The following is a 12807-nucleotide window of genomic DNA, read 5'->3' as shown; positions in this document are numbered from 1 at the left end:
TTTATTTTCATTAATTTATTCTACTATATTGTATGATACATTATGTAATATTTACAAAAAATCATTATAAATTATCAATATTTATAATTTGTTATATATTCATAGAAATATTTATAAACTCTCCGCTATGGTAGAAAAAAATTATTTGTAGATACTTTTCTTTGACACCTAGTGCCGGTTGCAAAAATGCCGTTCAAGTTTTAACCGTGATTAATTCCACGAGAACCAATCAGAGAAGTCTTTTCAAAAACGCCTTCTCTGATTGGTTCTCGTAAAGTTAATCACAGTTAAATTTAACCAGCTTTTGTGCAACTGGGTCTTAGGGCCGGTTACCGAGCTCGGGATTTAGCTAAGTTTTAGACTTTAAACAGCTGGAGTCAGAAAATTGGTTTTCCGAAACGGGGCTTAGTCGAAGTTTTTATGATAATCTTTATTTTCTCATTTCTATAATTGGAAACGCTTTTCCTTGACGAAATGTAACATTCCTGAATAATTCAAAATAGTTGAAGCTTTACACTATTTTCTCTAGTGTGTTCAATTTTACAGTTTTTCGTAATTTATTTAAACGTGGACTATGACTACGCCCATTTTTGGAAAGCCAATTTGTTGACTCCAGCTGTTTAAAGTGTAGAACTTAGCTAAATCCCGAGCTCGGAAACCGGCCCTTTATCCTCTTATTATTGTGTAAGTGTAAGCCACTATATTATATAGATAGATCAGATAGTATTTTATACTCTGGACCACATCTGGATTCTCTCCTTTCTGTTCAGTCTAATAGTAGGAAAGAATCGAGAGGCTCCATTTCTATTCGTGAATGGGGTTTTCAATTCCGTAAGCAAAATTTGACTTTTTCTGTTTGAATTTCAGCTGCCCACGGCCATAACGCACAGCTTCGAGAAACGAGATTATGTTGTGAGCGAGCTGGTGCAAACCGAGAAGAACTACGTGGATGTGCTCAACACTCTGCACAACTGCTTCATCCGGCCTCTGTCCGCCATCATGAAGGAAGATGACTTCAGGGTCATTTTCAGCGGAATCAAGGTTCGTATATTTTTAGTGAAACGCGTCAAGGTGTCACCATATCAACTTGTCACCTCTTTAGAATGGTGTTAAGTAGTCGGCGACGACCGATCACCTTAAAAACAGATTTTTTAAAATATGATAGTCTGATGTGGTGACATTTATCCATTTTTATTTTCATTTGAAAATAATTATCACAAATTTCCAATGTTATTTACACAGCAAAAAATGCAACAGATATCAAGAAAAAACAATAGATTCTACATTCAGAAACAAATTTAAAACTGTGTTTAGTGGAAGTGGAATTAATTGGAATAAATGAAACAATATATTTTTGAATCGCTTAAAAATATTTCGTACTTTTGATTGCTATTTTGTCTCTATCATTTGAATGAATTAATTTATTCGCCTAAAACAAAATATAAGAATTTAACTAAAGCATATACATAAAAATACAGGAGAACTGCTTATTTATTACATTAATAATAACATTAAACACTATAACATAAGCAACTAATAACCTTATTTATACGAGTAGCATTAGAAATAATCATGAAATAACGACTTGATGATCCTTCTTACAGTTACTATGATCTATAATCATGCTCCTATGAGTAGGCCTGCAGTAGGTGAGGCAAAAACACCGGTTTAAGGAAGATTTCTTGTGCGCCAGTGTGGTAATAAAATGTATTTATTTATTCATTTACAATCATTACACTTATATGAGAAGGCATTACAGGCTTATGCCCAAAACTGTCCCTTTTCAAATTTCTACTACAGTCCAAATCAAAATATAGGCTAAGTTACCATCACATAATAATTTACACATCAAAAACAAACATTGTTACTTAACGATGATGAGAATGATAAACTTGTAATATTTGTATTATAGGAACTGTGCGAAATCCACGCCGGCTTCCACAGCCAACTGAGAAAGGCGGTGACGCCGGGCAGCTCGGTGAGGCTGAGCGAAGTGTTCCTCAACTGGCGAGAGAAGTTCCTGGTGTACGGCGACTACTGCGCCAATCTCACCATCGCACAGGCCAGGATCCAGGAGGTCTGCAGTCGCAATGACGCCATCAATCAGGAAGTTATTGTAAGTCAATCAATCAATAATTTTATTCAATTCAACACAAAATACATTAAAGAAATCAAAATACAAAAAATCACAATCAAAAATATGTTTCATATAAAATACAAAAACAAGCTTCATGGTGGGGTGTGCTGAAAAGAAAAAGGAGGAAAAATACCTAGCTAACTATGGTTTCTCATGTAATAGGCAAGTAGAGAAAATGACTATCAATATCTATGCTTTGTATTTTGAAAGTTTGACTTTTGTTGATGGAGAAATCTATACGTTGTTTGACAACGCAGTGTAACAAAATGTTTTCACTTGTTGTGTAGTTGATATTGTGGTAATTATTCATATTGAATGAAAAAGACTAAGAAATTGTCAAAAAACCACATATTTATTGATACTTGGAAAGACCGGTTTCGGTTATTACACCATTGTCAATCTCTGATAAACATCAGTTTATCAGAGAACTAAACATGAGTTTATCAGAAATTGACAATGGTGTAATAACCGAAACCGGTCTTTCTAAGTATCAATAAATCTGTGTTTTTTTGACAATTTTCAGTCTTTTTCATTCAAAGTGTTTTCAAAGTTTGAGGAACACACAAAGCTGGATTCCCACACAAATAAAATCCAAATCAAATTCTTTTTTCATTATGGAAAAGTACCACAACATCATATACAACACCATCACAAATTCATTTATTGTCTCAAAATAATACATAAATATATTTTTTTAAATCACTTGAAAGTACAAAAAAATGATTAAATTTCTTAACATTAATTGGCGTTACCAGCAAAACCGACGAGTAACAAAACTGTTTGAAAATTAGAATCGTATATCGTATAGTACTTACTATCTAGATTTAACGCTTCAGTTTGCCATTCACATTGAGGAGTGTGAAATAAATGCACTACAGTGAAATTATAATCCCCACGAGTTAAAATTGGATTATTCTCACTTGGCCCGGCCACGCGAGTATGAATAATCCCATTAGAACAGATTATTTTCACTGTTCACTGTCACGATTGTGTAGGAATCCAGCTTGATAGATAGTAAACAATTCAATCAAACTTGAAGGAAATTAAAAGGAGTTCAAACACAGAATAGGATACTTTGTTGAATGAGTGCCTATGGTTCTATATAGATTGACTAACGATTAAGCTTATTGTCACAATTCTGAAATCGTGAGTTCTATATGAATATATAGTATTACACTGTATTAGAGGTGGCTATGATATTATTAACTTTGTTATCTTTGTCTATTCAATCATGTGGATTATCATTATTGTGGATTTGAAAGGAATGTCTATGGCCTAGATCCAGTTGTTAAGTATTTGATATCCTAAAATGTTGGAATAGATTAAATTAATTATTTTGTTTTTCCTTTCGCAGAAATGCCAGCAGGAAGCCAACAATGGGAAGTTCAAGCTGAGAGATATTCTGTCAGTGCCAATGCAAAGGATACTCAAATACCACCTACTTCTGGACAAGCTCATCAGTGAAACACAGCATGTAAGTAGCATGCTTTTCAATATCATTCTTATTTTAATATCATTATTCATTTTTGTTTTCAAATTTAAATTCCATAATATTTTCTCAAGGTTGTTCTCATTTAGGCTATTAAAATTTTCATTATAAAAATTCACTGTACTGTGCTGAAGAGTTGATGGAAAATGGATAAATTACAATGTTGTTATTGGTTCTATGAATTTACATATTAGAAAATATTTAAAAAGTAAATATTACACATTTTTTCTCGAGTAGCTAAAAAATGTTATTTATTCAATATTCATATCAAGTTTAACAAATCGATTTGATCGATTTTCTCCTGGAAATCATTACAAATATGTTAAATTGATCGTTCTCTATGTTTTCAGAATCATGAAGACTACAGAGGATTAGAAAGAGCTAAAGAAGCCATGGTTGATGTTGCCCAGTACATCAATGAAGTGAAAAGAGACAGCGATACTTTACAAATTATGAGGGATATTCAGGTAAATTAGACAATTATCATTCTTAAATGTTTTTGTGCGTATGAGCAAAATATTGAATTTATAAATTATAAGTATTTTGCCACTTATATACTACAGATATGGATATATTAAATCTATGTAACATCTATAACATCGACGTAAAACCTATCTATCCATATTATTACATCTAAGCAGATATTACATCAGTACATCTAATTTATCTATGATTTTACCTAGTACAGGAGGTTAGCTATGATTTAATATTTCGCTTTGCTTCATTGAAAGGTTTAATTTTAATTGTATTACCCAACACACTTATGTACCATACTCTGTATCTATGATACTATGTATTTATTAATAAAGTTTCATTTAATTTTATATTGTCTATTTTTGTAAATGTTACAATAGGCAACAACCTTGTAAAAATTATCAATAAATATCTTATCTTATCTTATCTTATCACACTCTTTAGTATTCATACGTTCACTTGGTGCTCTCTAATACCCAATAAATTGTAGGCCTATCTTTCTTTGTATCGTTTTGTATAAAATATTTCATTGTATTATAGTTTTGTCCACAATATTTCAACAAGATAACCAAATCAAACAAACTCTTACTTTTACAGTAGACCTAATTTCGCATTGCTCGTGTAACACTGCCCTTTACCATCATTTTCTCACATTTCTATTGATTTCGAAGATGATTCAATTTTTGATTTGTTTCCTTCAAACAGGACAGCATATCAGATTGGGACATGCCTGAAAATACCGAACTGAAAGACTATGGCCGTCTTTTGAAGGATGGTGAGCTGCGAATCAAAGCTCATAACGATCAAAAAGTCAAATTGAGGTACATTAATTTGTTTGTAATTTTATTATTACTGTAATATTTTAAAATACTGTATATTCCTATATTCTATTATGATTTGTTTGTAATTTTATTATTACTGTAATATTTAAAAATATTATATATTCCTTTATTTTATTATAATTTATATTAATTGCAATTAGAAGGAGCATCCCTGAATTTCTTTACGTTAAAGTAGGAGATTTCACGGTAAGAGTAACGAATCCTGTATTAGTATTACTGTATGACGTTTTCCCCTTTTCCTTTCTAAGAGCGTTTTATAAAGATACAAATAGGCTACTCTAATTTTTTTCAAACTTTCATTATCTCGCTTGATATGAAATAATCATAATATTCTTGCTAATCTATTTTTTATTTAATGTACTTTTTCTTTTTATTGAGAATACTCATCGAATTTCTATGAATATGATTTCGTTATATTCCATCGTTTTAACATTATTTATTTTGCCGGTCTATTGAATGTTTCCTCGTTGATTCGTTTTAGTTTATTATTTTTGAATGATCAATGAAGCATGATTTTGCTATAGGCTAATGTTTTTTTGACTTCTTATTCCTTTTTCAAAAGTTATAATTTTTGCATAGTAATTTCCTTGATAATTTGAGTGAACCTGTTCAAATTGAGAGAGATAATGGGGTTAATATGAAAATCTCTGTTTTCAGTAAATCTCAATTATTGTTCTTGAATAAAAAAGTTGTTGCTTGAATTTACAGGTACGTCTTCATTTTCGACCAGGTGATGCTTATGTGCAAGGCATTGAGGGTAAGTTGACTTGATTTTTATAAAAATACTGTGTATAATTAATGTTCATACCTAGGTTTTGTTTTTTCCATCAATGAAGTTAGACAACTTTGAATAAGAATTTGAATCTGTGTTGATGTGAGACTAAATTAACATACTGTATAACATGAGAAATAAGTGTCCAAATCTAACTATTGAGTAAAATCGACCAGGTTAGTCGAGACAAGACAAGGCGTTACACATTCAGTCTGCTAGCGCTACCTGGTCGTTGGTTTGAATTCTGCCGGTAGGCATGGACGTTTGATCATCTCGGCAAATCACGACCTACGCACTTTACATAACCCACGCACCCACGCACCCACCCATGCCCATGTTGGCATCATCCGCAATCAGAAAAAAAGTAACACGTCAAATAGGGATCAAATCTTTAATAAAAGTTTGTCAAATATTTATTACCATAATTATTGTTGATGAAGAGCCGAAACTCCTTACATTTCTATGTTTCGATTATAAGAAACAGATTTTCCTATTATTGTGCTGGTTTTTGGATGAATAAAATCTTTTTCATTTCATTTCCTTATAGTCCGTGCATTAGACGGAGTAGCTAAGTAAATGTTCAAAGACCAACAATATAATTTCATTAAATGTCTCTAACAACCGAAAACACCCTTCATTAGCTTACTCCGTCTATAAGGAGTTTGTACTCTTCATGAACAAAAACAAGCAATAGTTCTGTGTTTAAATTATATTGCTCAATCTCAGTTTCCATTCAAGATAACGCTATCGAGTAGAATTTGGCTTTTCATCGTGTTATTTATAAACATTCGGTTGTTAAAGTCATTGTTTCGATGTTTCTGTGTTCAAGTACTACGCAATATAATTTCGTCGGGATGTGTCACGTCGCATATGGATAACATTGTGTTTGAATGATATTGTTTTATAAATAACATAATTATATAACGTTGTAATAAACTAAGAAATAAACAACCAAAGATCGCCGTCTAGGTATCACCCTGACACCTGGTCATTTTGGTCATAGGCGACAACCTGTATCCTCGTAAAAATATTATATTATATCCTCGTAAAATTATACTTGAAGTTGAATAATTTTGAATAGAGTAACATACATACTACGTGATATAGTCTAAATATTTAGTATATTCTCACTCAATACACATTTTATTTTCTCTACTGAGCTCCTTTGCTGAAGCTCTTCATTTGCCAATGAAGAGCCAGTCGGAATGGTGATTTCTATTGTGTGGAGTCAAGGTGATAGGTTGTCGTGACCGTAGACGACAACATGTACCCTCGTAAAAATATATCATTGCCTTCAAATTGTCACCCTGACAACTTGTTACCTACTGAAACAAAGGTGCCAACTTGTCAAGACCGTAAACGACAACCTGACATCAAGCACCCTCGCGTCAGAGTGTCCCCTCGACAAGTTATCACCTCCTTAGAAAGGAGACAAGTTGACGGGGACGGCTCACGTTAACCTGTCCCCTCAAAACCTGTTTTAAAAGGGGACAGGTTGACGGGGTGTCAAGTTGTCGGGGTGACACCTAGTCGCGTTCCCACATCCAATCATTTTATTTTTAGTATCTTTTTATATATTAATTTAGTATGTGTTGTGTAAATGAGATTGTGGTCGTTTGCAGGGTGACCAATACAGCTACAAGGAGTCGCTGATGCTGAAGGATTACAAGGTGGACGACCCGGTCGGCAAGCGGTCTCTACACCGCCACTCGAGCTGGAACCACCACTGGTTTCTAGTGCGCAAGTCAGAACGCACCGCCTACACCATGTACGCCCGAACCGAAGAGTTGAAGCGGGCCTGGATCAAAGCCATACAGGATGCGCTGTAAGTCACACTACCATTATTTCTAGCTCAACAATTAAGGGCCCTGCACACCTACGGATTTGGCCTGTGGCGGCCTGCGGATTTAGCCTGTGTCCTTGAACGGCTCGGTGCAAAATCACTACACACTAGTTGTAAGCAACGCGAGTCCCGCCTGCCGGGAAATAAATCGTCCAATAATGGAGATAGAGGAATTTTGATTTCAGATTTGGATTCAGCGACATCAAATTCTTCTAAGAGTGAGTCCCATTTTCGAAAATACCCGAAAACAAGGGAGTTATAGCTGTTTTGCTATAGGTTCTACAATACAAAATTCTTCATAGAAATAGAATTCTCCATCAATAACATTAAAGTGCTCACGGAGTTTTTTTTCGTCTATTTTAGAGTCCTCGTGAACCATTTTATTTATTAATTCGAGAGCGCTGAATCCGAATCTGAAATCAAAATTTTGCCATCTCGATTTTTAGGCGATTTAGATTTTTGGCATCTACACGCCCCTGGCCGGAAGAGCCTAAACACTCACGGATTTCGCCCTAGCTGAGGTGTGTAGGGCCCTTTAGAATCAGTATAAGGCTGGTCACCAACCACAGGTCATGCATGATAAACATGTGTGTTCACAGATGTCGTCATTATAATATTGTACATCACAGCGAAAGTCTTCTATCAAAATTCCTTGAAGTTAAGTTTTCTCAGTTTGTCAAGATCTCAGTTCATCGAGTGCCTATTTTGATAATTTTTTTAGATACTGAGACAAGTGGGAGTTGAGCCGTTTAGTTGATGAAGTCTCACGGCATCAAGCTTTCATTAAATTTTCACAACGTGACGCTCCTGTGTAAAAACGCTGGTAGAATGATTCTCCACCTAGCAGTGACATCTGTGTTTGATAGTTCGCACTATAAATATTAATAAAATGGTGTGTTACCATCAACCACAGATGCCACCACTAGGCAGGGAACCATTCCACCAACGTCTTTACACTGAACAATCACATTGTGAAATTGATAGTTATAAGGAAAAGGAGTCTCCTTCGAACGCCAATATTACCGTAAAAATCAGACTATAGAATTATTCGTCATAATCAGCTTTCGAGTGGATTATTAATTGCATGCAATGACGCATGCAATATTGATATCTCAATGTAACTTTGTAAAGAATCAGCTGTCGTGTGGACTATTAATTACAAACATTGAGGCATGCAATCGATAACTCGAAGTAGCATATTATTTTCTTCCGACTTTTCTCTGCTTTCAACTCGGTAAGCTTTTGATGATAGTAGCATAGTTTTTTAAAACAAATTATTGTCGATACAACAACCCAATCAGCCATTAGTTGTTTACACATCGATATCTCGCCGACACGTCAGGACAGGACATAATTCACTGTGATGGAGAGTATTAAAGGAGGATGTGGTTTTTAACTGAGCGAGGTCTACTGTTCACAGAACTACTAGTATATATGATACTGTATCCAGTGGACTTTCTGAAAGCAACAGAAACCACTTAGGCAACGGAATTTACCTACCCGGGCTGGTTCAACTAATACCCGAGAAGTGGAAGTGGTAACGCATTTAGAGTAACATGAAGATATTGGAGAACTAGGCTATAATTTTTTTAAGGGACGAAGGTTGATTATTTCCGAAATATTGCAGTAAATTTATGCGAAACCAGATAACTTGAAACAGTTCCAATTTTGCTACTACAGTATTTAAAGTTTGTACATTTATTCACAATATTTGAAAGTAGTATGGTTTGGGTACGATACTATATCGATCATCAGAGATTAATAAAATTTTTGTAACAATAACAATTATTAAATTTGCAGAGATAACATTGATCCGGCCGGAAACAAGAATACAGATCACAAGTTTGTGATGTTCACCTTCGAAAAGCCCATCACCTGTCAGCATTGCAGCAAATTCCTCAAAGGTCGAGTTTTTCAGGTAATTTGCTGCAAATTCTACCATTCTTACAAATCTAGATTTTTCTCATACATTTTCTGAGTTGAAACCTCTCTACCATGCATTTTTTATACATAATTTTAATAGTTCTGACACAGTGTTTGGTGAGATTTAGTAATATTATTTTTATTCATTAGTATTATACATTTATAATAAGATAATTCAAAAAGGGTACTGAGATTTGTATTTCTATTTATATTATAAGTAGCCCTAAACAGAAGAGAGACGATTTATAAGAAAATTAATTTTGACTACATCTCTGTTTTCATTATAACAGTTCTTCCCGCTTGATCATATCACATGTTTTCACCAATCTCTCTCTACCATTTTTATCACTCTTCATAATTATAATTGTTCTCTCTATCTGATTATTTATTTCACATGTTGGCGTTTATTTTATATTTTCTATGGCTTTTCCCAGAATGTTGTACAACTCATATTGTCTCATTTGAGAGACAGAAACCAGTTTGTCTGTAAGGATGGTGTCTTGTCCAGTGGTAGATTAGTTGAATGTGGCGTGCCTCAAGGCTCAATTCTGGGGCCCATACTCTTCAACATTTATATTATTGATCTTCCAATTAATATTGATAGCATGAACAATGATGGCTATTTGTTTGCAGATGACTTGGGATTGAAAATTAACTGCGCCTCCAAGCCTGATCTAGATTTAGAACTTGAAAGATGTTACAGATGACACAGTTATTAATGATTGGTGTGCCGCAAACAATCTATCTCTCAATAAAAATAAAACATCCATTTCAGTTTCAATAGAAATTCAAATGAGCCTTCCCTTAAATTTTTGGGTCTTCACTTAGACCAATGTTTGTCATGGAATGATCACCTAGATTATATATCTGGCAGATTGGCCAAGGGCATGTACATGTTACGAAGACTCAGTGCAACTGTTAATTCATCTGTTCTACTAAATTTGCACACATCCAAAGTATTTTAATGTATGGTATAACTCTTTGGGGGAACAGTGTGAAAGCCAAATCAATATTTATCCTCCAAAAAAAGGCAGTAAGAATAATTTCCAATATGCCATCTAAAACACACTGTAAGCCGCTTTTTGTCAACCTTCGGATATTAAATGTACCATCATTATATGTCCTATATGTATTATGTTATGTGCATAGTAATTCAAATAGATATAAAAGAAACAGTACCTTTCACCATAATTTAATACAATTTAATACAAGAACAGTCATAAGCTGAGAGTTCAACAATACTCACACACAAAATCACAAAACAATGTATATTATATGTCAGTCAAGTTATACAATCATACTCCCGACCATCTAAAGCAGCTGCCACTCAATAAATTTAAGCTGGTTTTAAACGAATTATCACTTGCTAAGTGCTTGTACACTATAGGCGAATATTTTGAGGTTGACTGGAGTTAGGTGTTACAACGCTGTAGCCTACATCCTAACATTTAGTATATTTTTTACTAATAGATTTAAGTTTTGTTGTGAACCTTCCATTGTTTTATGTTATCTGACAATGGTCCATGTATTATTGTAATATTTATGGCCAATAAAATATTTATTTATTTATTAATACATCGCTGATTTCAAGTCTCAAACACTCTCTTTGTAATTTCTAAACGATTCTTTTCCAATATGAATACTATCTTATTCAATTTCCAACAAATTATATTATTCAAATATTTAATATTCAAGGTAGTTAGTCGTCTTCTTCATTTTGATTGATGATTTCCTTTTTCAGGGTTATCGATGTGAGAAGTGCTACGTCCCAATGCACAAGCACTGCATTCCTCTGTCGGGTCGCTGTGGGGTGAAGCAGCCCCCCGAACTACCCCCGCGTCCCCCCCTCGTGCCCACCACACAGCGCATGATTCATCACTCGGACTCCGACAACAGCGTGCAGAATATCATACAGGTAATATCACTGGATATTTGTTGCTATTCAATAATAATAATAATATCGTGTGACCTGGCTGGCTCAGGTCTGGTGTCAGAGTTTTCAGGTTGCAGCTGATCAATTTCAGGGCCTCTGACATGACCTAACGACAGCTTTTTAGGCAGCCGGGACCGACGGCTTAACGTGTCCATCCATTTTGCTATTCAATGATACTTCAAGATTATTAGTGCAATTTGTTTTTGTATTTTCTACCTCTAGATTATAAGTGTGGAATTGTTTGTTGTATTTTTTCTACTTTCAGATTACGATTGGGGTTAGTTTTTTGTATTATTTCTATTCCGAGTCAAGTTGGATTAGTTAGTTTTCAAGATTTTAAATATAACTCCAGGGATAGTGTGTTGAGCGTTGTCGGCTGTAAAATGTCACTAATTGAAGGTTCATTTCAAGGGAGTGTACTGAACAATCAATAATATTCTAATAACACCGGCTTAAACATCATTTCGTTTAATTTCGCAGAAGTAGAGCAAAAATATAACATTCACGCAAAAAAGTTTGGATTTTTTTTGCTGAGGGTGATGCCCACATGAGCTCTAAGCTTGTGCGTGGGTAATGCGGCGAATGATAATGGACCTACTGATAATGAGAGATGAAATGGACCTACAGTTCTAGGTGGTTTCCAAACCACCGAATTGTTAGTATAGTAATTATAAATCAATGTATTGTAGCCAACAACATTTATGAAGAATATTAGTATTCCTTTCAAAATAAATAATTTGTTCCTAGTTTTTAGAGCTTGGAAGACGCATTAAATGATATTACAGTGTCATTTTGGCCTAACTTGGAGTTGAGTGGTCGTCTTTCTTATCCAATGTTCCAATTTGATGGTTGATAGTAGCTATGAAAATCTGTTACTGAGTTTCTGTTTAATGCAATGGTTTTGTGATGATAATTTGGAAAATCAATATAATATGAACTAGTTAGTAATTGCAGTTGCAGTGTTGTATTCGAAATAGATTTTGGTGAAAGACAATATACTGAATTTGAATTGTTTCAGCATTCTCATCCAGTACCGCAGTCACCAGCTGATTGGAGTAGTCGAACGTGGCCTGATCATGAGGTCCTTGGAGAGTATCTTTGGTAAGAACTCTCATGATTGTGTTAATTTATTTATTTTTTGTTGCAAATTGCAATATCTAATTATTTGTATTTGAAAATACTACTGGATTGATGGCGACCATCGGAATGATCAGTTGAAACTATTCAATGATGTCGAGATGTAGAATTTTCTGAGGATGAGGCCTACGTGAACCCAAGCCAAGTGGGTAATATAATGATGATGATGATAGATAATGGTCTTACAGTTGGTTCCAAAAAAACAGTCGTTAGGTCATGCCAAAGACCCTGAAATTGATCAGGTTCTCGACCTGAAA

General features: G+C 34.3%; 1 protein-coding gene across 3 annotated transcripts in view; it reads left to right on the top strand.

The window, feature by feature from the left end:
* Nucleotides 1-12807, top strand: part of LOC111052100 (protein vav) — a 37038-nt gene that overhangs the window by 17779 nt on the left and 6452 nt on the right. For all 3 annotated transcript variants that reach the window (XM_039432144.1, XM_039432143.1, XM_039432145.1), the window contains 10 exons: nt 868-1041; nt 1913-2116; nt 3492-3611; nt 3977-4093; nt 4806-4921; nt 5651-5699; nt 7337-7539; nt 9358-9475; nt 11222-11395; nt 12432-12514. In XM_039432144.1, the coding sequence (XP_039288078.1) occupies nt 868-1041; nt 1913-2116; nt 3492-3611; nt 3977-4093; nt 4806-4921; nt 5651-5699; nt 7337-7539; nt 9358-9475; nt 11222-11395; nt 12432-12514 (1358 nt within the window). The remainder of the gene's footprint in view (nt 1-867; nt 1042-1912; nt 2117-3491; nt 3612-3976; nt 4094-4805; nt 4922-5650; nt 5700-7336; nt 7540-9357; nt 9476-11221; nt 11396-12431; nt 12515-12807) is intronic.

The sequence above is a fragment of the Nilaparvata lugens genome, chromosome 7, assembly GCF_014356525.2.
Source record: "Nilaparvata lugens isolate BPH chromosome 7, ASM1435652v1, whole genome shotgun sequence".
NCBI lineage: Eukaryota > Metazoa > Arthropoda > Insecta > Hemiptera > Delphacidae > Nilaparvata > Nilaparvata lugens.
Note: the sequence above shows the minus strand (reverse complement) of the source record. Positions and strands in the feature narration are given on the sequence as shown.